This window comes from Myodes glareolus, chromosome 1, assembly GCF_982192425.1.
Source record: "Myodes glareolus chromosome 1, mMyoGla1.1, whole genome shotgun sequence".
Taxonomy (NCBI): domain Eukaryota; kingdom Metazoa; phylum Chordata; class Mammalia; order Rodentia; family Cricetidae; genus Myodes; species Myodes glareolus.
In genome coordinates, this window is record NC_142026.1 from 126174291 (window position 1) to 126201504 (window position 27214).

The following is a 27214-nucleotide window of genomic DNA, read 5'->3' on the forward strand; positions in this document are numbered from 1 at the left end:
TGGCACCGTGTTTGTCCAGCATGCCCAAGCCCTGGCATCAGATAAGTCAGGCATACTGGTGTGTGCCTCTAATCTCAGCACTCATGAAGCAGGGGCAGGAAAATCGGGAGATCAAGATCATCTTTGACTACATTGTGAGTTTGGGGATAGCCTGATCTTTGGGAGATCCTGTCTTAAACTCTTTTTGGGGGAATGGGTACTGTCAGAGACACTTAAAGCTCATTTTATTAACTGTAGAGAGTTCTGTTTGCCAAGTCAGGGGGTTCATTTCATCATTACATTATACCCATAAAGAAATGATTTTCACCCCCATTTTACCCTATGGAAACCAAAGCAAAGAAACATGCCCAGTTCTCAGATCTGGTGGTAACTCTACAGGCCTGTCACTATGAACCCTTCCTTTCCCAAAATCGCTGAGGTCCAGAGAGCAAGTCTTATGCAATGGGAGTTCTCCCACTTGGAGGCCCTCCCATGGAGAGGTTGACAAACACTGAGAACCAGTCGCCAGGAGGCCATGGGAAGGGAAGTGAGGGCCTAGAGGTTTTGAATATTGGGAGGGCTGAAAAGGGAAGTGGTTGGTGTCTGAAGCAAATTTTGCCTACAGGACAAGTGTGCCAATGGCAGCCAGTTAAGGGGACTGTTGTTTGCACAAACTAGACAATATAATTGTACACGCTGCATTCTGACAGTGCAAGAAATCCTTCCCTATAGAAGTCAGGGGTCATAGGATGACCTATGGGGTACAAGGTCACAGTCATGCAGTGGAATGAACAAAGATGTCTCGGGACTCTGAGATGAAAGGGCTGTGCTCTTTCTGTCCAGTTTCTTATTGGGGGCTCAAATGCTGGTGTTCTGGATCTGCCCAGTGGGAAGTCTAACCCAACCCAGGTCGTAGAAGAAAAGGAACGAGAGTGTACAGGGACCGCCATGGTTGCCCCCAACCCCCACCCTGAGACAGAGTTTCTCTCTGTGTAACAATCCTGGCTGACCTGGAACTCTGACTTCAGACTCAAAGAGATTCGCCTGCCTCTGCCTCCTGAGTGCTGGGATTAAAGGCATACGCCACCACTGCCCAACCTACCCACTTCTTATGAGGCAGAAACAGGTGCAGATTTGTGTAGGAACCCCAGCCTAGAAGTAAAATGGTACCTGATCCCAGGAATAGTGGTTAACATCTGTAATCCTAGTACTCAGGAGGCTGAGATGGAAGTATGAAATTCAGGGCCAGTTTAGGCTATATAGCAAGACTTCATGGTGGCTGTTTTGGAAAAAGAGGGAGGAGGGTAAAATGTAGGCTGGGGTGTGGACCACTGGTGGATGCTAGCCTAGGATGCACAGAGTCTTGGGTTCCATCCCCAGCACCACATAAAACCAAGCACAGTGGTGTCTGTCTACATTCCCAGCACTACAGCCCTGGAACCAGGGGTATCAGAAGTTCAGGGTCATCCTCTGCTACAGAGAGAGGCCAGTCTTGGCTACATGGCCTATGTCTATAAAGAGAAATGAAGGGCATTGCTGGACATTTACCTTGAGGTCAGGTGTCTAGAAAACGGTTATACAGCTAACAGGCTTACATTCCCCCTCCTTTATATGAACACACACACACACACTCACACACACACACACACACACACACACAAATATGTGCCCCTTCAAGGAACTGTAATGGAAAGGATTCTCTGGCCTGTGCGTCTATCAGAGCCACCATTCGATGTGCACAGAATGCGTGAGGGACCCCAACATTGGAAGTAGCAGGAAGTGTCCTGGTCCTGGCCCTACAAATCCCTCTCAAAGGGAATAGGCACTGGATACATCCTGTGCATAGCTAGCACCCTATTCAGAGGCTGTACTGCACTGCACACAGGAGGGTTTGAACACCAGGACAAAGGCCTGTGGGAGCATGGTTGTCCGGCTTGCAGTCATTTCACAGGCCAGATTCAGGGAGAGGGGATTGCTGTGGGGATGGGAACTAGTAGGGGTGATGCAGAGCCGCAGGGAGGGGAAGGAGGTGATACATAACTGCAGGGATGGGAAGGAGGTGATGCAGTGCTGCAGGGAGGGGAAGGAGGTGATACATAACTGCAGGGATGGGAAGGAGGTGATGCAGAGCTGCAGGGATGGGAAGGAGGTGATACATAACTGCAGGGATGGGAAGGAGATGATACATAACTGCAGGGAGGGGAAGGAGGTGATGCAGAGCTGCAGGGATGGGAAGGAGGTGATGCAGAGCTGCAGGGAGGGGAAGGAGGTGATGCAGAGCTGCAGGGATGGGAAGGAGGTGATGGTGGCTTTGGAAAGAGCACAAGCCCAGAGCTGGTGTTTTCTTGCTCTGTGACCTCAGGTGAGTCACTGAGTCTCAGCCTCCAATGAAGAGCAGTCACCTCCTGAGGCGAATGCTCTCATCTCTTTCTAGAATTTGTAAAATATGTGCTTTGAATCTTAGCATGTCAGAGACTTTTTTTTAAAAAAAAAATCTTCTGAAGTTACTTAGCCAAACTTCTTAATTATATAAATAAATGTCAAAAAAAAAAAAAAAGACTAAGGTCTGGGACTCGTGGGGGGCTCCTCAGTTGGGTAAATTGAAGAGCTGGACAAGCACTTAGTCAGCTTGTGTGGCCATTATAGCTAATTCAGATGAATGAAAAGAAAGTGACTTTTAACACTCAGGTCCTCTGTGCTGTTAGCCACCTTCCAAGGGTTCAACAGCTCCATGTAGCAAGTAACATCCACAGTAGTAAAGCAACCCCAGAACTTTCCACCCTCTCAACTGCCTTGGACAGCCTTGGACAAGCGGTCAGAACTTGGGCTTTCAGGCAAAGATACATGGGGTCCTCTGTTTCTGGCTTTCTGTTTTCCTGTGTGGACATGAGGCCTGCAGAGAGACTGTGGAGTGCATGTGAGATCTGGCTTCCTGGGGACTGGTATGGAACTCACCTACTTCACAACTTAGGATTCTCATTCATTTGACTCACCCCTTAAAGAATGACAGAATGTGAGTTACCAGTCCCGCCTAGAACCCACGGAACTCCTGGTGCCACTCAAATGAGGAGGCTGCTGGCTTTTCAAGCTTGTTTTGGGGTAGTTCCACACGTCAGCTCCCTTCTGTGCAAATGAGTCATGATCGTGTGTCCTGAGCAAATGCATCCCCCTTGCTCATAAAAAGCCTTCAATTCAAAACCCAGTCCAGCTCATCTGGGTTCAACCATCACCAAGGGCTTTGGGCTAAACAGCCTGAAGGAACTCAGGAGAGAAAGCCACAGAAGCTTCTATATAAAGTGGCACAGTTGGGGACATAGCACGGGAAGCTGGGTCTAACTTGAGCCAAGTGCTGACCTCAGAACCATCAGGTCTCTTCCTCGGCAGCTGGAAGGTTCAGCTACAAGGACAAATGGCCCTACTCAGACATTCTGTATGGATACGGGGTGGGTGGCTTGGTGCACTATCTGTAACGTCTCATTGTATGTCAGTGGTCCCTAATTATTTATTAAAATCTACACACCTTCTCAGTAGAGAGGCGGTGCTATGCGCATAAATACGCCACACTGAATATCGTCTCAAGCCATTGATGGTTCTGAAAGTAAATGGGCCCCAGACCCAGTCACACAGGAAACAGAGAAGAGGTTCTCCCTTAAGGCTTCCAAAAAGGAACTTAGCTCTGTGCACACCTGGGTTTTAACAGACATCTGTCCTCAGAAACAGAAGCACATGAAGACATGTTGTTTTAAAGCCATCAAGTGACAACAGGTGTTGGTCTGTGGGGAACTTCCCAATGATTGGGCAGTGGGGGTGAGGGAGTTCCAGCAGTCCTGAAAATGGCAAACATGGCAGACAAGTTTTACCCTTTTACCCCTTGCTAAAAACATACATTCCAAAAGCTAGCCCCCAAGGTCTATCTATTCCCTTATTTGGCCACTGACACATTCCAGAGATAAAACATCAAAGTCCAACCATCAAAATTCATTATTTGGCTAATATGTCCAGTTAGGATTCCCAACTTATCCTCGAAGAGATGGTGCCCCACTTCCCCCTTAAGAACCAATTCCCACAGAAACACTCCTGTGCTTGCTCTCTTGCTTGCTTGCTGCTGCTGTTGCAGCCTTTGCAGCCTCCCCCAACCCCACTTGTTCCTCCAGGGTAATAAATCTCCTTTGTTGTTTGGGTATGTTCTGTCCTGATTCTGAGAGGCTGACCTCTCTTTCAGGGGGAGCAAGCATTGCTATCAAAAGTCAAGCTGTTGATTCCTGTAAGCAAAAGCATTGGTCACCCCAAGTTACAGGGATGGAGGGATAGCCAACTGCGGAGGATGCCCCTGCCCACAGGAGTTCCGCTTCTCATATGCTAGCAGTAAAAGACAAATGTCCCACCAGGCTTCAAGTCCCCCCAGCCTCCCAGGACCAGGCAGCAGCCTTGCTTCCCAAAGCAATCTGGTATCATATAAGCCTCAGAGAAGAAGGACCTCCTAAAAGTATCTTTCTGGCATTACCAAAATTCTGTGCTCAGTAGGTAATGAACCACCGTTTTGAATTTCTACCCTCCGTTCCCCATACAGGGGGCCTCTCAGTGGATAACTCTTTTGTGGCTGAGGATCTGTCTGGCCCTGGGAACACAGGCCTTGTCCAGGCCTGTGTCAATGAAAGTATATGAAAACCCTTAGTCTTTGACACATTCTTTGCAGTAAGTCAGTGTAACGGTTTCTACTCTCCACCCACACAGATTGAGGGTGGAAAGACAAAATTGATCATGGTTGGAAGTCTGGGGGTGGCAGTGATGTTACTGAATGCATTGACCTAGGACACTTCGTAGTCATGTACAAACAGAGGATGTGGTTTCCGTTTGAATTCCCGGCTGCACAAAGAGTCTCATCCAAAGAGTGCCCTCCACCACGAGCACCCTAACATCATTCTTAACAGTGTTCTCTGACCCCAAGAGAAAACGCCGTCCTGAAGTAGTCTGTTTGCCCTGTGACCTTTCTGCTGTTTTCACCCCAACTCAGGGAACTCATTCCGAAAATCTGGGGGCTTTGATTTGTGCAATAACAACTTCCACTCAATCCTCTCTCAGTTACAGCCAGCCTGCTTTGTCCAGATTCCAAAGAGGCCAGGCACCTCTTCCCTCTGCACCTTCTAGGGTTGCTGGAGCACTACGGACTCATTTTAAAAATTATTTATATTCACTGATTGGTGGGGTCATACAGGAGAAGGTCAGAGGACAGCTAACATGAATTTCCACCCTGTGAGTCCCAGGGAGGGAGCTCGGGGCTTCAGATTTGGCAACAAATGCCTTTACCAGCTGAGTCATCTCACTAGCCGCTGGATTCTTTCAAGGCCCCGTCCTGGCTAGTTTATGGTCAACATGGTACAAATAAGAGTTTCCCCACAAGAAGAATACATCATTGAGAAAATGCCTCCCTAAAACTGGTCTATAAGCAAGTTTGTGGGGCGTTTTCTTAATTAAAAATTCATGCGGAGGCCCCAGGCCGTTGTGGGTAGCGCCACTCCTGGGCAGGTGACCCTGGCGTGTGTGAAAAAGCAGGCTAAGGAAGCCATGAGGAGCCGGTGAATCACACTCCTCCTTGGCCTCTGTTTCAGTTCCGTCTTCAGGTTCCTGACCGAGTTAGTTACCTTGGCTTCTCTTGATGATGGACCATGCATAGCCTGGAGGCCAACTAAAGCCTTTCCTCCCCAGGTGCTTCATCACAGCAATAGAAACACCCTAAGTAAACGCCCTCGAGAGCAAGATGTCACAGTTTCCCATCTGCTGCCAGAAGAGGGCGTAGGTGAGATCGTGAGAGCGGAAGCACAACAGTTTTAAGTCCCAGGGAGCAGCGGGGACTCCACCATCCCTTGATACTATCGCTGCTACGGGCAAACCTAGCAGGTGAAAAACGAAGCAGATGACCTTAGTAGCACCATGCTGGGTGCCTGGGGACAGCCCCAAGACTGGGCCACACTGAGCTGGACCATTCCAAACTCCTGTCCTGCTATGCCAAATTCAAAGTGAGCTCAAATCCCCGAGCGGGAGCTTCGGATGCTTGTCGACACATTTAGAGCGGCTGATAACTGCTTTTCGGAATTCCTACTCTGCTTTTAAAAAGGGAAGCAGAAGTATTACAGCCGCGAGTGAACAGTTTCCTACGGCTCTGCCCTCTGGCCGGCTGTCGCTCCGCCAAGTTTGCGCAATGCCCTCCTCACCCAGCACTGAGCGTGGCAGACTGGGCCACAGCGGAGCTTAGCCGAGTCAGGCACAATAACCACACGCGCCATCATGCTGGAATCCCCAAGCACACAGAGAAGCCAAGTTACAGACTGACCTAGCGCCATCTGCAACTCAGGGCGGGAGCAGCGAGGCCACAGACCCTCCTTTCAGCCTGAATGGGAACTGCAGTCCGGCCTCCCCGCCAGCCCCCAGCAGAGGGCTTTGCATTTCGCGCGGCATTCTGGTTCTGAAGCCCTAAGGGAGACAGTGGAGACCTATAGGCCTGCTCAGCACAGAGAGGAACCGATACTCTCGGCTTCCCAGAATAACACAGCTGCCTGGGGACAGACTCCAGAGGAGACAGATCTGCCAACACCTAACCCTGGGCTCCTGCCCAGCACTTGCTCCCTTCCTTCTGAAGAAGGCTGTGCATACTGTGAGCATGATCACTGCACCGACTTGCGGAGCGCACTACAGCTGGCGCCTTTGGTAGCTCAGATTGTTACAACTCCCCTGAAGGTAGAGTTGACTCTATGTTACAGAAGGGGAAAGTGAGGCAGCTTGCCCCATTCCCACAACTACTAAGACATATGTAGAAGAGGAATTCAAACAAACAAAAAAAGAAAGGAAGGAAGGAAAGAAGGAAGGAAGGAAGGAAGAAAAGAAAGGGAAGAAAAAAAAGAAAGACCTCAACAAATTAAAATTAGAACTACCATTGATTAATCTACACCTCTTCTTGGTTTATGCCCAGAGGAAGCTAAATCAAACCTGGCACCAAGACACTTTCCCATCATGTTTACCGGAACCCTATTCACAATATTTGAGTTACAGAATCAGTCCAAATACCCACCACCAGATAAATAGATGCTAAAAGGAAACAGGGTATGTGTACACAATGGAGCATAAGTTATATAAAAAAAATGATTGTGCCATTTGCAGGAAAGCAGACGGAACTTGAGATTCATCTTCCTAAGAATTATAAGCCAGACTCAGAAAGTGAAAGGTGGCATCTATATGGAATCAAGATTTCTGAATATGCGTACTATGTAAGGCAGAGAAATGGAAAGGAGCTGTTGTTGAGGAGGAAGGGTCCGGTGGAAGGAGAGCAGGAGAGACGCAAGGGAGTCGTGGAAAGCAACTGTGGGCAAAGCATGCGACATGCATGTGTGACTATGTCATCAGGAAACCTGAAACCTCATCCATTGTGCCCAAAACTCTTTGGACCAAACCATGGGGAGGAAAATGGTTCCCTGGCCTCCTGAGATCAAAGTCCCAGGCCCCAGCACCCAACAGCAGGATGAAGGAAAGCAAGGACACTACCTCATGGCCACATTGCTGCCATCGATGACTATGGGCCGCAGGGAGCTGCCTGGGTCTCCACCAGCTTCTTCCAGTCCTGGCCCCAGGCCCTGTGGGGCAGAGTCCCGGTTCCCACAGCACCCCCGGGGCATCAGCACTACTCCGGTGCTGTTGACTGGATCTTCCTGGGCCCTTGGACGGCTACCGGTCTGGATCAACTCCTGCAGTATGTCGTTGACCAATGCACTGTCACCCAGCTTGCTCAGCACCCTGACCACGTCGTCCTGGCTGTAACCCAGTTTCTGGAAAAACTCCATCTTGTTCCGACGCTCCATAACCGTTGCCTGGCACGGCTCCTGCCCTGGGCTTCCTCCTGGCAGAACTGCACAGGCATGAGCTAAAAAGAAGAAGGCAGCAGTCAGGTGTTTGCTAAGCAGCCTGGCAGCCGGGCCACTGGGTGAGGAAGGCATGCTGTGTGTGTGCTCCTCCCTCCCGGTGTTATCTGTCAGGAAATCACGCCTAGCCTGGTCCCCTGGAGGATTTTCAGTTGTTTGGTGTGGCTGGCAGGCCACAAATGCAATCATGCCTCTTTTACCAGTGCATTCTCTGAGCCCTTTGCTCCTGAGTGTCTGTACAGGGAACACTAGCCAGGGCCCAAGGTGGCAGGGGATGAGTAAGGCACCAAGTCAAGGAAATCTTTTTAGAGGCTCTGTTAGAAGCGAAACGGTATCTACCCAGACTTCTGTACAGAAGTGCTTAGCACCAGTACCTCAGAGTGTTACTGTATTTAGAGACAGGGCCTTTCAAATCAGGTCCTTGGGGGCACACCTTCACCCTGCAATAACCAGCTGTTCCACAAGAAGAGGTGAGGCACTTGAGACCAAATACACACAGATGTGTCACCTTGGGGCTGTGAAGGGACCGCTTAGATAGTAAGGCCTGGGAAGGAACCAACGTCGTTGACTCTTTGATCCTGAACACGCAGCCGCCAGAACCCAGTGACTTTCGATTGTGCCAGCCTTCATCTGCCAAGACCGTTGGAGCAATCCTGGCAGGCAGCAGAGGCAGCAGGTCCATCCAGGAAAGAACCCTCCCAGGAGAGGGCCCCTCCCGGAAAGGCAGCGTTACCCAGGAATTCAATTCTGCACTCTGGCTCAGTTCATATTCCGACCACCCTGGACCTTGAAAAGAAGAGGTCCTAACCCAAATTTGACTCTTCCTGTGGGGGCACCCAGCGTAGCCCCCCTGTTTGGGGGATGACAAGGAAGGGAGTATGCTTGACAGTTATTTTCAAAAGGGGAAAATGGGAATATTCAGGACACACTGGGTCTCTGTGCTACTCACAAATAAAGCTTGACACCCTTCAAAAGTGTCTTAAAATGCAGAAATACACTTGAAGACATAGCTATTGTGAAATATTCAAACAACGCAGAAGTAGAAGGACGATACAATACATGGCCCACACCCCACTCTCCCAAGCCCCACTCCATCCCCTTTCCCCCCTCCCCCCACTCTCCTGGTGCCTCTAGTGCTGATGGCTGCCAGTATCTCTCCAGAACTTTCTCTGTACACCTATTAGCGTATTAACGAAGGATTGTTTCTGATTTATGTTTTCATATACGATGCCATGTTATACGTATTGCCAGTCAGCAGCTGGCTTTTCTCCTTTAAAACACATCTTAAGAGTCAGGCGGTGGTGGCACAAGCCTTTAATCCCAGCACTCGGGAGGCAGAGGCAGGCGGATCTCTGTGAGTTCGAGGCCAGCCTGGTCTACAAGAGCTAGTTCCAGGACAGGCTCCATAGCTACAGAGAAACCCTGTCTCGAAAAACAAAAACAACAACAAAAAGAAAACAAACAAACAAACAAACAAAAAAACCACATCTCAGGTAAATTTTCCAGCCAGCTTCGGGGACCTGCCTGCTGTATACCCCTCCCCCAGCATCAAATTTGATGGTGAATAAATAAATGAATGGATGGATGGATGGATGGGTGAACGAATAGTGTTCCTTAGGGCTAACCATATGCCAAATGATAGAAATTTCATTCTCTTCTATTTTTTCACTGTTACAGATCCTGCTCGCTGGAGATTCCCACACATCCTCCATCCCTCTTCCCAATGCTGTGGACTCTTCACCTTCTGATTCCATTCTCCTGTAGGAATCCCTTCTAGCATTTGTGTGTCCAGGCTAGCCTCCCGGCCTGACTCCACACACTTCTGCAGACCTCTCCAGCGAGCTAACAAGGCCAGAGCCTGCCAGGTGCTGAGCATTCCAAATCCAGCCTTCCAGACAGCGCGGCCTCTGCTGCTGCCCCGACATGCTCACCACCCACTCTGCCTCTGCCCAAGCTCATCTGGCTTGGACACAGCACTGCGTTTTGAACACGAATCTGACCATATTTCCCCTGCTTTAAAGAATGCTCTACCGCAGCCCCTGGTGACTCTAGAAGAAAACCCCAAATTCCTGGGCATGCGCAAGAGCTGTGTGACCCTGTGGCTGTGAGCTTGACCACCCCACCACCCACCAGTGCCTCACCTAGTCCTTAGAGTGAAATGAATGTCCTCCTCATATCCAAACGCTCCAGGATGCTCTCACACACACGCTTGTCTTTTGGGGGGTTGTGAGCTTTAAATTTCAATTCGCACGCCACTCAGAGGGATCCTTCTGGACTCTCCAGACCTAAGAGAGCTCAGTCATGCCACCTCCCATGTGGGATCAGCGCACGTGAGTTATCACGAATCTTTCTCAAGAGACCTGATGTTCTGACCTGTTCGCCTCGGGGTCCCACCCCTTAGTATGGTAGAGCTGAGGAGCTCCATAGATATTTTTTATATGGACCCTGGAGTTTTCCTCTTTTCCCACGTTTTCCCTTGAGTTTCAAATCTCGAAGAGCAGCATCCTTTAGAGACCCCAAAAAAGACATCCCATTATCCCCCTTGACTCCACCCTTCCACGTCTGGCGAGTTCTGTCTCCTGGACGTTTTGCACACCCACCCTGCCCTCCACACTCACCCTGACATTGTCCCACCCTCTCACTTCTCACTGGAACAAACTTGCTGGTTGCCTTCTTCACACTGGCTCCACAGAAACAAAAAACACTGCCCCATTCCCCACTAACTCATCATCTGCTCTGGAAAACAGACCTAAAAAATCTAAGTAATAAGTCATAAATCCAAAATATGCACTACTGGTTGTTTTAGAGTTTGCCTTTTTGTTCTTTTTTTTAAAAAAAAAAGTTTATGTGTGCGGTGAGTATGTGTGTGTGCGTGCATGCACGCACATGTGTGTGCACACACATGCTGGTATTTGTTTTGTGTGCCAGAGTGCTCATGTGGAGGTCAGAGGACAACTTGTCAGATCCTGCCTGTTCTCACCTTCCATCAGCTGGGTCTGGGGATGGAACTCGGGTCGCTGGGCTTCACAGCAAGCGTCCTCACTGGCTGAGCCATCTCACTAGCCCAGAACAATTGCTTTGATTAGCGGGGGGAAATGTGCTTTTGGGAGCCGGAAAGATGGCTCAACAGTTAAAAGCACTTGCTGTTTTTAACAAAGGACCTGAGTCGGGTTCCCAGCAGTCATGAGTGGCTCACAACCATTTGGAACTCCAGTTCCAGGCAATCCTGCCTTCTTCAGGCCTCCAAAGACACCAGGCACACACTCAGTGTACAGACAGACATGCAGGCAAAACACTCAGACACACGCAGTAAGTAAATCTAGAACAATATTTTAAAGAAAGAGAAAGAAAAGTGTGCTCTCAAAGCCCATGTGGGGAATGACTTATCTCCTTTCAGAGGATATGGAGGGGTTGTCTGGGCTCCTCTGGTAAAGGCACCTGCCCCCGAGTCCAGTGAACTGAGTTCGAGTCCCTGGGAGAATCAACTCATGGGACTTGTTGATGCACAGTTGCGAAGTAAACATAAAACTGGCGCAGAGAAGTTCTCAGAGGACCGTGAGATCCCGAGAGGACACCAAGGTCTCGGGATGCAGTTTGCCCCCCCATCCCCCAGTGACACCAGTGCCCAGTCACACTCCAAGACGCCATAGCTGAGGACTTTGATAGACCTTTGTTTTTTTTAAGAGACAGTCTAAGGTCTAAGTTGAAGTTTTGCTCTTTTCTCCAAACTCCACATCCCTCCATCCTGCACAAATTAAAGGACAAAACTCATCCACATGAGAGTCAGGGCCTCACGGTCAGCCCTGTTCCACCTCCCGTCTCTTAACTGTAAGTCTCTGGTCCAGCCTCACCTTCTCTGTGCGTCTAGTGAGCAATCCTTTCCTCACAGAACCTTTGGCCTCTAGTGCAAGGGTCCAACTCTGGACCAAATTTCACATAAAAAGAGGACACTCACAAATCTGATGGGTCACATCACACTGTGAGGCGAGGGGTGTCACTTACGAACCACGAGACTCCCCCCCTACCTGGGACATCCGTTCCCTCCATAGGCTAAGTCTACTATTACATTTTCCAGAAGCTTCCAAAATTTTGATGTTCCGTGAGCCCTCCACCCCTCGCTGCCCGTGCACACACCTCTGTGCTTATTTCAGAGAGCGGGGAAGAACAGACAGCAGCAGAAATGACAACATACATGTCCCTACTTCTGCGGCTTTTCAAGGTTTCCGTATCATTTTTATGAACTCTTAACTAAACTTCCTGTTTCTCTTGGTGGGAAAACAGTCTATAAATGTGCACTTGCTCCTTTCGGCACTGAGGAAACAGAGGGTATATAGCTAGTACATGGCGGAGCGTGACAATCAGCGCGTTCCAAAAATAACTTATTATTTTGAGTCATTTGCTCAGCACAGGGGCAGCGTCTTGCCATTGCAGAAATGGAGACATTAAAGTTACAACCGAGTGGCTTCCCCTTCAGTCTCAAAGGAACAACTCTGTGAAGAGGTCCGAGTTTCCACCTGCTGCCCCGTGGGACTAAAGCAAGAGCATCTAAAATGAGAAGACTTGTGTCTGATGGCGGTGGGGGGAGTAAGCAGGCAGCCGGCCGTATGAGGGCCTGCCCTGCGACTGCTTCTTTCCGTGGGGTAGCGTGTGATCGCCCTGAGAACCTTTGCTGTGGACACTCTCAGAAGGCGCGGGTGCCACCAGACAGCTGCTTTTATACAAAACTCACAGAATTCACCTACTTCGGAAAATAATCCCCTTGGGGCCTTAACAGTAACTTTCGCTCCTTTTAAAACAAATGTCTTCTAAATAAAGGTAGGGGCCTGCCCCCCAGGAACTCCCTCCCCGACACCCCAATGAGATGCTCTTCACGCGCTAACACCCGGCCGCTTGAGTGTGACCTCGCTATTTTTAAAACCTGAGAGTCCAAACCTCAGTTTTCTTCCTCAATCTTGACTGGAAGTCACAAACAACCCAGAAGATTAGCAACGAAATTGTCTAATTTCCTCATGAGACCTTGTGACGGTCGGCATCCCAACCCTCAGGACTGAGAGCAGAGGCAACTGTCCTGTGGGAAGGCCCCTTCTAGAAGCAGCAAACCCAGGTTGGAGACCCCCTCAAACCAAAGGCCTGTAACCCCTGCCTGGAAGAGCCTCTGAGAAAATCGAGAGAAGGAGAGAAGTGAGGGGTAAAGAAACCAGAGAAACAGCAGCCTCCGTGTACAGAACTGCCCTCTCCACTGTCTGTGGAAGCCCCAACCTCCTTTCGAAGTGAGACAAGCTAGCCCATTCCTCCTGTGGCAGTTTCTCTGAGGAAACTGAGGGGAAATGTCTTTGGTGACTTGCCCAGGGTCCCAGAGCTACTCAATGGGAGACCAGTCAACCAAGGGAGGTGATATTTGTCTCCCAGGCCAGAGAGCGCCCTCCAGTGGCCGGCCGCCTGCATGCACACCCACAGAACTGAGCCCCAGATGACATTCAGCATCCCGTCGTGACCCCCAAAGCCACTTGAATGGGAGTCCAACCACAACAGTGAGAAGAGTGTCAGCCTGGTCCCAGCTCTCAACAACTCCTGAAATACTGTGGTGGGTCGGCCCAGACCTCCAGCCCCTCGGCGGAGCTAGCTGTCACTCAAGACTCTAGGTTATCTTTTGTTTTTGTGAGTTAGAGTTTGAGGAAGTCACAGAGAATCTAAGATTTCATCCCACAGGACTGAAGGACTGATTTTTTTTTTTTAATCTACTCACCTCTGACTTTGTAATTTAAAAATTTGTAATTTAAAAAATATTGTAGTGAGTTGGGCCTGTAGCTTAGTGGCGGCTGCTTGCCTGGCATGCACAAGGCCCTGTTGTAACCTTTCCAAGCGCACAGTCCCACACTGGCGAGTTGTTCACACGCTGGAGCGCTATGCACACCAGCCATCTCTAGAACTCCCCACCCAGCAAAACTCATTCTCGCCGTCCCAGGAAGCAGCCATCTTCCCACGGCCTCTCGGCACACCTCCATGAGTGGAGTCGCACAGCCTGTGTTCTTCTGTCACCGTTTGTTTTGCCTCCAGGCCCACCCATGTTGTGGTATACATCAGAATGTCCTTCCTTTTGGGGGCAGAGTAAGAATCCACCTGAGGTATGTCCCACGGGCTGTGTCTGTTCACTCCTCCAGCTGTGGAGCGCTTTGGCTGCTTCTAGCTCTTGGCTGCTGTCACTCAAACTGCTAGGAACATGGGCATGCTGGCCTGGACTTCTGCTTCCTCCTCAGACTTACCCCCTCCCTCCTCTGTCACTATAGGTAACTTACAGGTTACAGGTATGTCTGAAGCCTTTACAGGCATGATCCGTAGTCCTATCCATGTTCCAGGCTCAGAAGGTCCATTGTAGCATCAAGCTCAAGTTTCCAGAGCTGAGTCTTTACTCAGACAAACCTGAGTAAGGGCCCTCAATCTCCTCAGCAGCCCCGAGACTGCTGCAGAAGTTCCTCAGCTGCCATTAACTAGGAAACTCCAAAGAACCAACGTCTAGACGGCAGACGCTTCTGAGAGTCTGGAGATGGGGTAAAGCCATCCCCACCAGTCACTTCACCGCACGCAACTTGCTACCAAGCCCACAGACGGAGGTTTTACTTCAGCTGGGAAGACCACCCCGAAACCCACACACACACATACGAATCCTTGCTAAAAGTGAACAGACATTGCATCTAAGGGCAGTTAAAGATGCTTACCTTATTTCTGCAATTTGAACATCTAAGAGAATTCCAGGTGCTCAGGGCAATCCTCACCCACACACCCCCTTTCAAACATGCCCTTCTCCCTTGCTCCTAACAGAATGAAGTCTGTCCTGGGCCTGCCAGGTTAACTGAGAGCAGGACACAGACACTCACCAGCAGGGTGTGTCCCTCGGGTTCTCACTGCGGTCCTACCCAGCTGCCTTGAGCCTTAGGGAGTGCTCAGTCCCTCAGGAGCGCCTGAAGTCCAAGGAGGACAGAGAACCCAGGCCACACCCCTGCTAGAAGCTGATCCATGCCTACGCTTCACTTCCTGCACAAGTCACACTCAGCTACAAAAGGTAATTAAACTTCGTGTTCAAAATAAAAGGAAGAAAGCAGCCCGAGGTAGGAAGTTCGCGCCTCTGCCTGAGTCAACGAATCAAAGTACAGCAGCCATGCAAAACAGGCTTTCCTGAGGGCTGCAGCGGGAGGAGCCTCCTCCCGGGAGAACCAAGCGTCCAAGAGAAAAAGCATCAAGATCGGAGGGTCTCAATGGCTGCTAAGTTCCCACTCCCGGTGCTGGGAAAGCAGCGTGTTTGAAGATGGTCCTAGAGAAAGTTGATGCCCAGTTAAAGAAGGCCACAGCCTGCTAGATGGAAGTCTCTGCAGGGGAGAGAACAGAGATCACTACAAGTTGCACAGGGAACTTGGACTTGGAGGAGAATTCTGCTCTTGATTTACAAAGCCAGAAGTCCCAACATGTAGTGAATCCCCTTGGATAGGGGAAGCAGGAGGTGTGGCTCTCTTTGCTGCTGTCCTGCATGGTGACTGCTTCCCTAACTGAGGGGAAGTCTTGACCCCAGTCCTCTACAGGATAACACTCTGCTGTTATACAGAGAGCAGACACCGGATTTTGTTTCCTGAATTTGGGGTGTTTCACAGCAATGCCGGCAAACTGCACAGCAACCCACCTTCCACTGGACCCAGTCAGCGAGTCAAGCTGAGTTTAGAACACAAGAGTTGGTACTGAGGGAGTAAGGAGATCTGTCTTTCATCCGAGTGGTGGAGATTAAAACTCGGGCCCCCATGTTTGCAAACACTCTCACCCATGAGTTATTGCTCCAGCCCTTTATTTATGTTTTTTGAAACACAGTCTTTGTATGTACTCGAGGTTGTCCTTAACACCCTATGTCCAGGCTAGCCTTGAACTCAGTCCTTTGGCCTTGGCCTCCCCAGTGCTGAGATTAAAGGTGTGAACTACCATGTCCAGCCTCAAAAGCTATTCTCTTAGATAAAATAGATCATTGAAGCTCTGGGAAGATTATCAAGATGGACCCAGGATGTGGGATATAAAAATCTTGATTTGTGGGCCATCGAGATGACTCAGAAGGTAAAGGTACCTATGGCCAAGACTAATAACCTGAATCTGATTCCTTGGACCCACAGTGGAAGGAGAGAATCCACTCCTGCAAGCTGTCCTCTGACCTCCACACTGTGTCATGACACATACATACATACATACATATACACACACATATGCACATGCATACACATATGGACACACACATACACAAACAACAAATAAATAAACGCAACAGACATTTAAAAAAGAATCCTGATTTGTGTCCAACCCTGGGTCAATAGCATTTCTCTAGAGGATGGAACCAAGTGAAAAGCATCGAATTATTCTCAAAAAAAAAAACAAAAAAAAAAAAGTCTGTGGGTAGCAAGATGGCTCAGTAGGCAAAAGTTCTTACTGCCAAGCCTGATGACCGGAGTTCTAGTCACAGGACCAGCAAGATGGAAAGAGAACCAGTTCCTTCAAACTGTCCTCTGACCTCCACACTTGTGACACGACACAGTGTACTCACATACATACATGTACACATACATATGCACACACATACACATATGCACACACGTGCTACATTTTTAAATGTTTGAGTGGACAGTGCCTGGGAATGACGCCTAAGATCATGTGACCTCCTCCACACATGCGCGCACTCTCACACAGATACATGCGCATGCCCAAAAATGATGGCGTCTGGTCAGCTGTCAGACTACAAGGTGATTGGCGGAGGTCAAAAGACTTCGGTGTCTGAATTCCTGGAGACATCATTTGGACTAGAAACCTCGATTCTCACCTGCCTTTGTTAGGAGAGCCACCGTACTGTCTCTTTACTGGTCCCTCTCCAGTATCTGATCTAGAGAAAGCGTGGCTGGGTTCACCCACAGTGGCATGTTTCAGTTGCCGTGACTGCGGGGCTGCGGGGCTGGGAAAGAAGTCGGTCCTGCCTAGGTGACTTGTTACCCACTGGAAGGGGAACCAGTCACAGTGTTTACTCACTCCAAACTGAGTTCTGCCCAGAAGAGGAGGGGGCAAGGCAGCAGCTTGCATGGGAAGAGTCCCCGGACTCCATCTCCAACCCCCAAGAATCAATCAAATAAGAAAAACAAGGACTGTAATCTCGCGGTGGTGACAGACACAGGGCTACACCTCAGAAATGCTGCTGAGTCCTGAGCAGGGCAGGGTAGAAGCAGGGTGGTAAGCCTCCTTCCTTTCCCTCTTCTGCTTGGTTTACCCCAACGCTACTTCTGCCTTCTCCCTGCCTTTTTGGTAATGCTGGGGTCTGTGCCATCAGGAAGTGGCCCAGAAGGGCATAGGAATGTGGGGACAGACTCTCACCACAGAAAGAGGACAGCATGCAGGTAGGTAGCATGCACACAGAGACCTGGAAGCTCTGGATGCTCAAGGACCAGAAAGGCTGCCTTGTTCCATCTACAGTACTGGTGGACACCAACAGTCTTCCCTCACTGGCTTGAGGCTGCAAAGCTGATGGATTCAGCAAAATAAACTTTGAATTATGGTTAAAAGTCTTACTTAAATAACAGAAAAACACGGCCAGTAAGATGGCTCGGCTGGCAAATGTGCCTACTGCCCAAGCCTGACATCTGAGTGAGTTCGAATCCTGAGCCCCACATGGTAGGAGAGAATAGTTTCTGCAAGTTGTCCTCTGACTTCCATACATGTTATCTGGAGCACGTGAGCGCACACACATACACACACACACAAAATGTAATGATAAAAACCATTACAGCTTGAGAGAAAATGTCTTTTTAATCCCAGGATAGAGAGTTAGTTGCTCGTTTGTTTGTCTGTTTTAAGCACGATTCAAACAGCATAGATTATGTAGGAAAAATCAATACATTTAACTGTAGACCTCAAAACATTGTAAGCAAAGTTAAAAGTTGCATATAGAACTGAACAAATATTTAGCACATACAGAAAACACACAATGTCTCAATACATGAAGGATAATACAAACCGAAAAGAAAAGGGCATGAAAATGCGCTATAGCGTAGACAATCCTAGCAGCCAGGGAACAAACCTGAAGTGGCCTTGGCGAACCCTTCCTCACATATGGGTTTGGCAAAAAGCAGAATGGCTCAGAAACCCAGATGTTGGCAGGATTTGGAGACTGAGGACTCCCACCTGCCTCTGGTGAACACATTAATGGAAAAGCCGGGGAGAACTCTCCTGATCAAGCGTGTGAATGACTTCTCCCCACTGTGCAAGGCCCAGGTTCAATCCTGAGCACCACACCATAAAGATGCTTTTAAAATATTTTAGAAATAAACACACATACTTGTAACAGCATCTGATCTCTGTTAAACGCTCAGTCGATGGCTATTATCTTTTTGACTATGAATTCATTCATTCTTTGTTTTGTTTGTTTTGCTTTTTGAGTCAGTGTTTCTTTGTAGCTTTGGAGCCTGTCCTGGAACTAGCTTTTGTAGACCAGGCTGGTCTCAAACTCAGAGATCTGCCTGCCTCTGCCTCCTGAGTACTGGGATTAAAACACACACATCACCACCCAGCTAAAATCATTCATCCTTTTTGTGTGTATGTGGGTTGAGGATCAAACCTCTGCCCCCATTCCTAATTTGAAAGTTTTGACTGATTGAATCTCCCTATGTAGCTTAGACTAGCCTTGAACTCATGATTCTTGTGCCCCAACCCCAAGCCCTGAGTGTTTTAATGTTTATTACGTGTGTGTGTGTGCATGTGTGTGTACATGCATGCTGTGACATGTGTGTGGAGTACTTTTGGCCGTCAATTCTCTCCTTCCACCTTGCTGAGTTGAGGATCTGTCTTCTGCTGTTTACTCCGTCCTCCAGGCTAGCTGGTCAGCAATTTTAGGCTATTCTCCTGTCTCTGCCTCCCATCTCCATGGTAGGACTGTTGGAATTACAGATGTGTGTCACCACATCTGGCTTTTGATGAGGGTTCAGAGTCAGACACAGGCTGTCAGACTTGTATGGCAAGCACTTTTCCCGGTGGTGCCCTCACAGCTGTCCTGTTTTGTTCTTTGAGGTTGATGTGTCCCAGTCTGGTAACCTCCTGCCTCAGCAACCTAACCCCATAGGCCATGAGTGCCTGACACCACAGCTGGCTCAAACATAATTTTTAATGGAGATAGGACTGCTACAGCCGACTGCGAGAAAGCCCAGCACCTAGACGGTACTGCTAAATTGCAGAGACAAATGAACAGCGCACGGTGGAACACACCTTTAATCCCAGGACTCGGGGCGAAGGCAGGAAGGACAGACACTCTCTGTGAGGTGGAGGCTTGTAGGTCTACACAGCAAATTCCAGGCCAGTTAGGGCTACACAGTGAGACCAGGTTTCTAAAACAAAACAACTTTGCAGAGACTAGGAAATCTACCTCCCAGTCAACAGTAGGAATGTGTGAGCTCGTCACACACAGGCTGAGGAGCAGCAGAAAGGGCTGAGCTGCTCAGAGTAGCTGTGGCTCCTGCAGATTATCCTACCACCTGCATAGCAGCTCAAAAATGTCTGTAAGTTCAGTTTCAAGAGATCTGATGCTCTCTTCTGACCCCATGAGCACCAGAAATGTATGAAGTAAACACACATACATACCTGCATACATACATATATTCATACGTTCACACAGGCAGGCAAAACATTCAGACACATACAATTTTTAAAAACTAATTCAATTATTAATTACTATGTACTCTTGTCACACACAGGCTGTTTGGTTAAGGTTTAGAGAAAAGCTTTTTTTTTTTTCTCCTCCCATTCCCCAAGACAGGGCTTCTCTGTGTAGCCGTGGCTGTCCTGGAACTCACTCTGTAGACCAGACTGGCTTTAAACTCAGAGATCTTGCCACTGCCTCCAGAGGTGGAGAGGGGAATCATTTCCAGGTCATTATGAAGCTACAGCTTGAGAAAACTGGTGGCCTCCTCCAGCAAGGAACTGTTGGACAGACTCTAATGTGGGAAGGCCTGGCTCTCCAAAGATCAGCCAGCCTTTCTCAGGACTACAGGCCTCATGAGCAATACGGGACATGGGGAACCATCCTGTTTTCTTTATAGGATCTTAGCTACTGAATCCACTGTGTCTGATGTACCCAGTGCCTCGTTTGGTCCTGTGGGCATTCTCATCATGAGATTGTGGCTACATAACCCAAGTAAGTCAGCATTTGGGAAACATACCTACAGTTGCAGTAGTGCATAGCTTTAACAGACCACTGTGGACTCTGGAAGTCCTGCCTGCCTTAGACTTCACAGTTCTCAAAGAGCCCTCCAGGGAAATGTGAGGTGGTCCATGCTAGAACTCCATATATTCCTGGGAAAAGATGCTGTTATCAAAAAGACACAAGGACTGTGGGTCACTAAGAGAGAAACCGAGATGAGCACAGTGAACAATGGCGGGTGTTGCACATGCTCCATGAAGCCTTGACAACCTGGACCAACAACATTGTCTTGTGACCACATCTGAACACTGGCCACATTGCTTAGAAATACAGGCTCCAAGGCTATCCCAGCATCCTTTGCTGGTCTGCTGGCCAAAATGCTACAGAAGCTTTACTTGAGCTCCACAACACCTCACCCACAAGAAGGTCTCAAGTTACCATGGTCCCATCCCCCACCCTGTCCCAAGACATGCTCAAGTCCTAACTTCCTATGTCTGTGAACACTTTATTTAGAAATAGTCTCTGTAAAAGTCATCCAGGTGAGATACAGTCACATGGTCTTGAGTGGACCCTGAATGCAATGGCCAGCATCTTTATAAGAAAAGGGGAGAAGAGCCAGGTGGTGGTGGTGTACGCCTTAATCCTAGCACTCAGGAGGCAGAGGCAGGCAAATCTCTGTGAGTTTGAAACCAGCCTGGTCTATAGAATGAGTTCCAGGACAGCCAGTACTACACAGAAAAACCATCTCGAGAAACAAACCAACAAAAAGAAAGAAAGGAAGGAAGGAAGGAAGGAAGGAAGGAAGGAAGGAAGGAAGGAAGGAAGGAAGGAAGAAAGAAAGAAAGAAAGAAAGAAAGAAAGAAAGAAAGAAAGAAAGAAAGAAAGAAAGAAAGAAAAGGGAGAGGGAGATTCAGAGATGCAGGGTAAAGGCCATGTGGAGACAGGCTGGGCTTGGAGTGATGCAGCCAGTAAACCAAGAACACACCGGAGGCCAGCAAGCAGCAAGCATCATTAGCACCTTTGAGGGAGCGCAGCCAAAACCATACAGTGAAATTGGAACTTGTAGCCTCCAGGATTGAGAGAGAAGTTTCTGTTCTTTTCAGTCATTGGTTCGTGGCCATGTGCTACGGCAGCCCTAGAAAGAGCATCCCACTGCATCTCCTCACCTCAGATCAGCTCCCACTGCAGCCAGGGAGCCCTGGGCAGATGTGGCGTGACTCCAGTGCCTGAAGCTTTAGCGGCTACTGTGTTGCAGCACCACTGTGTCTACCTGCAAGGTTGTGCAGTGGGCACGAGATCTAACACAGGCTCCAAAACAAAGCAAGCTTCGTGGTGAAAACCATCACATTGTTTCCCATCAGCATGAGAGGGGGAAAGTCTATGAATCTGTGCTTTTGCTTTGTGAGTAGTAGATAATTATCAGTGTAATAGTGAAACATCCTTTATGACGTTAGAAATGCCTGCTGCCATCCGAGATTACAGTAACAGCGAGGCTCTCTACTGCATGCCTGTGTGTAGACACGAGGCGGACCGAGTGACTGTCCTGAAGACAGTATGAGAGGTAGTTCACTAAGGGAATGGAGACCACATTAACTAAGGGGTTCCACGAATCCTGCTCCCACCATATGAAAGTTTTACCCAAACTACATCCACCTGGAGCCATTCCAGACACTTGAACTGCTGTTCTCTGCAGAACGCTGGCTATGTGACAGGGACTGTAGTTGTTTTTCTATTGGTGGGATGCCCACTCCATGTTGGAGCACTGCTTCAACGCAGGTCTCAAATGCAGGCCTCCACTTATGTAGCAAGCACCTCCTCTGGGAAGGCTACTTGTATTAAACCTGGCTTGGGGTTGCACGTGGCACAGATATGGGATGAGTTGCATTCAAAGCCATGAGGGCTGTGGTTCCAACCTCTGTTGCAGAACCTGTATCCAGCTCCCACTTTTCCTCAGCTAGACTGTGCCACTTCCTTCCTTAGGAACACGCTAGCATTTTCTATTGCCTGCAAATCAAATTCAGGTTTCCTGGCTTTTTACTTCCCACTCCCTCCTGTCTTTTGGGCTCCTCGCTTCTCTTTACAATCCTCCACTTTGGTCAGATCATCATCTTGTGGCTCCTTAGCTTTCTGCTCCTCCGATCGGCATAGGTCTTTGTTTCTGACTCAAGCTTCCCGACTGGAAACCCAAGACTGTCCTTCATACCATGCACCAAGGAAACAGTACAAAACTGTTTTCAGGAACTGGGGGTCATTGTGGTTGTGTTCTAGAGTTCCAGCAGCAAGTGGCACGCTCTAACTTCTCTTTTTGTACAAACTCTTGCTAATACGTGACCTCCTGTGAAATCTTTTGTGTCAGTTTCCCAGCAATCCAGACAAAGTGAATGCCAGCAATCCAGGTTGAAGAGAATCATTACATTTACTGTGGGGTGTGTGTGTGTGTGTTAGCCTATTTCCATAAGCCAGTGTGCTTATGGAAATCAGAGGACAGCATGTGAGGCCCCGGGTCAAAGTCAGGCTTGGTAGCAGTGCCTTTCCCTGATCAGCCACTTGACAACCCTAGCAGTACAATTTTTAAATCGCACAGTGAAAACACTCAACAGCTCGAGCATGGCAGAATAGGAGGCAAAACATAAAATGGCGAACTCTTGCCAGTGCTCACATTACACTGTCGTGGGTGGGTAAAACAGGTAGGAATAAAGATCGTCCCATCAGCAAGAATAACTGGTGTTATTTGTTCTGAAAAGGACACAGTTTTGAATATGAAGGGGATCTCCACATGCTCATCTAACAGGAAACACAAGTTTCTCTCAAATTTCCCATCAAAACATGGTCTCCTAGCAACACCCACTAAAAGGTAAAGCTTCTGAGATTTCGATTTTACTATCTGTTATGCATTCTTTGTGACTCAACCTTCAAGGGTATTAAATGTCAAAGTTGAGATTAAATTTCCACTAACAGAAATGCAATTTATTAAAGGAATTTGTACAATGGCTGAAACAACATGAAGGTTCTCACTCAGTCACTAGAGAACTATTAAAGTTCTAGCCAGAATATTTGAAAATTCAACTAGTAAAAGATTAAATTAAAAGCTTAAAGTGAAGTTATATTAATGAGAATTTTGGGTACAAAGTAACTATTTTAATACAAAATCTATTTGCTGCTCAATCTTTTTTTCTTGCAAAAAATCAATGGAAAATATCACTGAAGACTGGTTCACCTAGTGCAATGAGCAGTAGAAAGTACTCAGCCTGCACAAGGCCTTCAGTTCAGTGCCAACGTGAAAGGAAAACCTGTTAAGAGTTCACCTAAAACCTACAGAAGCCAAGTCGATATGGGAAACATGGCCGCTTTAGCTATATAAGCTATAGAAGCAGTGGTAACACAGATCCAAGCCTACCCTGTATCTAGTCAAGGTAGTTCACAAATGTTATGACTAGAAGTCACAATTAATTAAAAATCACCTGGTGAGGCTCAGAAGGCAGAGATAGGCCTGGGCTATATAGTGAGCTCCAGTTCAGCCAAGGCTACAAAGTGGGACTCTCTCAAAAACAAACAAAAATCACCTGAAGTCGCTGGGAATGGAGCTCAGTTGGTAGAGAGTTTGCCTAACATACATGAAGGTTCAGTCCTCAGTGCCACACAAAATAAGCATGGTGGTACACGTTTATAATCCCAGCTCTCTGGAGGTTGGGGCAGGAGGATTGGAAATTCAGTCATATTTAGCTATGCAGTGAGTTCAAGGCCTGGCTGGGACACAAATGATTCTGTCTCCATAAACTAAAAAAAGGGGGGGGGGGGGCCTGAAGACATTGTTCAGCAGTTAAGAGCAGGCTGTTCTTCCAGAGGACCTTGGTTCAACTCCCAGCACCCACATGGCAACCCACAACTGTCTGTACCTCCACTTCCATGGGATCCAACATCCTCACACAAACATATATGCAGGTAAAACACCAATGCACATAAAATTATTTAAAAATAATAATCAGTCGGGCAGTGGTGGTGCACGCCTTTAATCCCAGCACTCGGAAGACAGAGGCAGAAGCAGTCAGAACTCTGTGAGAAGAGGCCAGGCTGGTCTACATAGCTAGTTCTAGGACAACTAGGGCCATTGCACAGAGAAACCCTGTCTCAAAAAACAAAAACAAAAATACAGTAATAATAAAAAAGAAATCACCTGGTGAAAACCACAGCTTCTCAAAAGGAAATTCTTGTATATTATCTTTGGGAATGTGAATTATTATAGCCACTATGGAAAACAGTAGAGATATTTGAGTTGGTAAAAACTTTGAGGATAGTACTATTATGATCCAGCAATCTAACAGGTTTAAACTGGTATGCTGAAGGGCTGTATGTGGTCCTAGTTCACTGCCACATTAGTTACAACAGCTCAGACATAGAATAGATCTATTGGCTAACAATATAACATACAGAGAAAATGTCATAAATACACAACAGGCCAATACTGTTTATCCTTTAGACAGGAAACTGTCACTTGCAACAGCATGGATGAACTGGGAAGACATTAATACTGAGTGATATAAGCCAGGCACAGAAAGATAAATTCTATGTGACCTCATTTTTATGGGAGGAAAGTCTATAAAAGTAGAATTCAAGAATGAAATAATTGACAGATGAATGTGGCTTGAATAAAAATGACCTCCATAGGCCCATAGAAGTGACATTCTCAGGAAGTGTGGCCTTGGTGGAGTATGTCACTGGGGCAGGCTTTAAGGTCTCAGCTGAAGTGTGCTGCCTGCTGATTCAGATGCAGAAGTCTCGGTTCCTTCTCCAGCACAAGTCTCCCTCCATGCTGCCATGCTTCCCATCACGGCAATAATGGACTAAACCTCTCAATTGCTAGCCAGCCCCAACTAATTGCCTTCCTTTATAAGAATTGCTGTGGTCATAGTATCTCTTCACAGCAACAGAACACTAAGACAAAGAATAAAGGAGATTTGGGTCAAAGGTTGTACGCTTTTTACTGGATGAAAGGAAGAAATCTCTGAAAAGTACTGCAGAGAGTGCAAGTTACAGTTAATAATAATGGAATAGATTTCAAAATCCCCCGAGAGCAGACTTTGGCCCAAAGAAAAAAAAAGGAGCTGATGTTTGTAAATGGATTTACTCATCCCAGAATATGAACATATATAAAACACATTACACCTCCATAAGTACATAAAATTACTGTCAAATGTGTAGGGAAAATAAAACAGCAATAAAATTTGCAATAAAGGATATTTTACCCTGAAACGCTTGGTATATAAATTTTTACCATTTCAATATTCCAGAGCTATTAAATCAAGTCTCAGCTGTCAGTAGGTGAATTCTCACTGTTCCCAGCTCATCTCTTGCTCATTCTTCCAGACCACACTTTAGAATCATCTATGCAAGCAATACTTACAGCTGTCTATCCAGGATGGCTGTTTCTTCATCTCTGGGTGTACGTGCATACACAATTGTGTGCACGTATGTGGAGGCGAGAGGTCAGTCAGGTGTCTTCCTCAATCACTCTCCATCACAGTTTGAGACAAGGTTTCTCACTAGCCCTGGAGCTTCACCTGCTCCTGCCTCTCCAGTGCTGGGATAGAAGCATGTGCCCTGTCAGCCTGGTTATGTGGTCCTCAGGATCTGAACTCAGTTCTATGCTTGTGAAGCATGCACAGGGCAATCCAAGCCATCTTCCTAGCCAGGAAGCTAACTTCTTACATAACTAAGCCTCTTCTATTGGTGGTCAAGACTATATACAGCAATGAAGCAACAACTGCTCTAAGCCGCACAGTGGACTGACACTCTTGTGGCTACCTCTGCCCCCATGCAAATCCACATACCAGGTAAATTAAGCAACCATAATTATAAACGCATTGAAAACTCAAACCACATGGCCAGGAAAAAAAAAACTAACAAACAAGTCAAAGGCCCATCAACTGATCAACTGCCCCATATCCATTACAGCTACGTTACAATAAAAATGAATCAACTCTTAAGTCACAGAAGTAAACATATATTGTGTCATTTTTATAAAATTCCAAACCATATGAAATTAACAGCAAGGTAAATATAACTCAGAATGATAAAATCTAGAGGGAGAAAGAACATATGAAACTTTCATAGCAAGCGACACTCTTACACTGCAGCCCGGTATACAATTTACTATGTTTTATGTATTATATACAATTCTATGGACTTCTGTGGTATGAAATGCTTCATTTAAAAAAGGCTGAAAATATGAAAGATGTTAAATATGAATACTAACATGTATGCACAACAATAAAATTTATATAAAAGTATACACAGAAAATGCCCACTCTCTTCCAGTGCCCCAAACCCTTAGTGTGCACCACCAACACGGAGGCAGGCAGAGTTAGCGTTACCAGCAGGAACTCTGAGCATCTGTGAGAGCTCCAAACCAGGCAGGAGCAGACCTGCTAGCCATTCACTTCCTTTTCTTCCCCACTCATCTGTACTTAGATCTTTCTTTGTCTTTGGATTTCTTTGGACTTCTGCTTCGGTCTCTCTTTCTACTCCTTTCCCTTTCATAAGGATCTGTCTGGTACTTGGGTTTGTGGCTGTTACTATAGTGACCACCCCTTTCTCGAGATCTGCTACGACTGCGGTTCTGACGTCGGTCTCTCTTTTCACTCTTCTGTTTCTCCCAACAACTTTCTTCATCTTCATAATGTCCAAAGCCCATTTCCCTGTAGATATCCTGTCAAAGAAATGCAATGTTAAAGTTGGTCAGTAAAACGATCGTCTATGAGCACTATCAATCCATGAAGCCAAGAAGCCATTGGCAAGTCGTTGCAACAGCTCAAATCCAATTTTTAAAATTCACTTTATTTTTATTTTCTGTGCCCGGGTGTTTTGTCTGTCTGTATGTCTGAGTACGAGTGTTGGATCTCCTGGAACTAGAGTTACAGTCACAGCAATCTGTAAGCACCATGTGGTACTGGAAATTGGACCAGCATTCTCTGGAAGATCAGCCAGTGCTCTTCACTGCTGAGTCATCTCTCCAGCTTTCAAATTCATTTTCTTTTTTCCTTTTTTCTTAGGCAGGTTCATGCTATGTGACCCAAGCTGGTACTGAACTCACACTTCATTAGTCTCAGCTTCTCTCAGCCACCTG

General features: G+C 47.5%; 2 protein-coding genes across 6 annotated transcripts in view; both read right to left on the reverse strand.

Annotated features, from left to right (window-relative positions):
• The window catches only part of Zc3h12d (zinc finger CCCH-type containing 12D), a 36887-nt gene extending 21725 nt beyond the window's left edge, over positions 1–15162 (reverse strand). Inside the window, exons 1-2 of one of the 4 annotated variants that reach the window (XM_085688399.2) lie at positions 14765–15162; positions 7516–7876 (exon numbers count right to left, since the gene is read on the reverse strand). In XM_085688399.2, coding sequence (XP_085544525.2) covers positions 7516–7829 — 314 coding nt within the window. In that variant the 5' untranslated portion in view covers positions 7830–7876; positions 14765–15162. The other 3 variants (XM_048425468.3, XM_085688397.2, XM_085688401.2) reach the window with 3 other exon arrangements.
• A 10032-nt stretch (positions 15163–25194) lies between these two features.
• Ppil4 (peptidylprolyl isomerase like 4) overlaps positions 25195–27214 on the reverse strand; it is a 34207-nt gene continuing 32187 nt past the window's right edge. For both annotated transcript variants that reach the window (XM_048425118.3, XM_048425120.3), the window contains exon 13: positions 25195–26797. In XM_048425118.3, the coding sequence (XP_048281075.2) occupies positions 26546–26797 (252 nt within the window). In that variant the 3' untranslated portion in view covers positions 25195–26545. The remainder of the gene's footprint in view (positions 26798–27214) is intronic.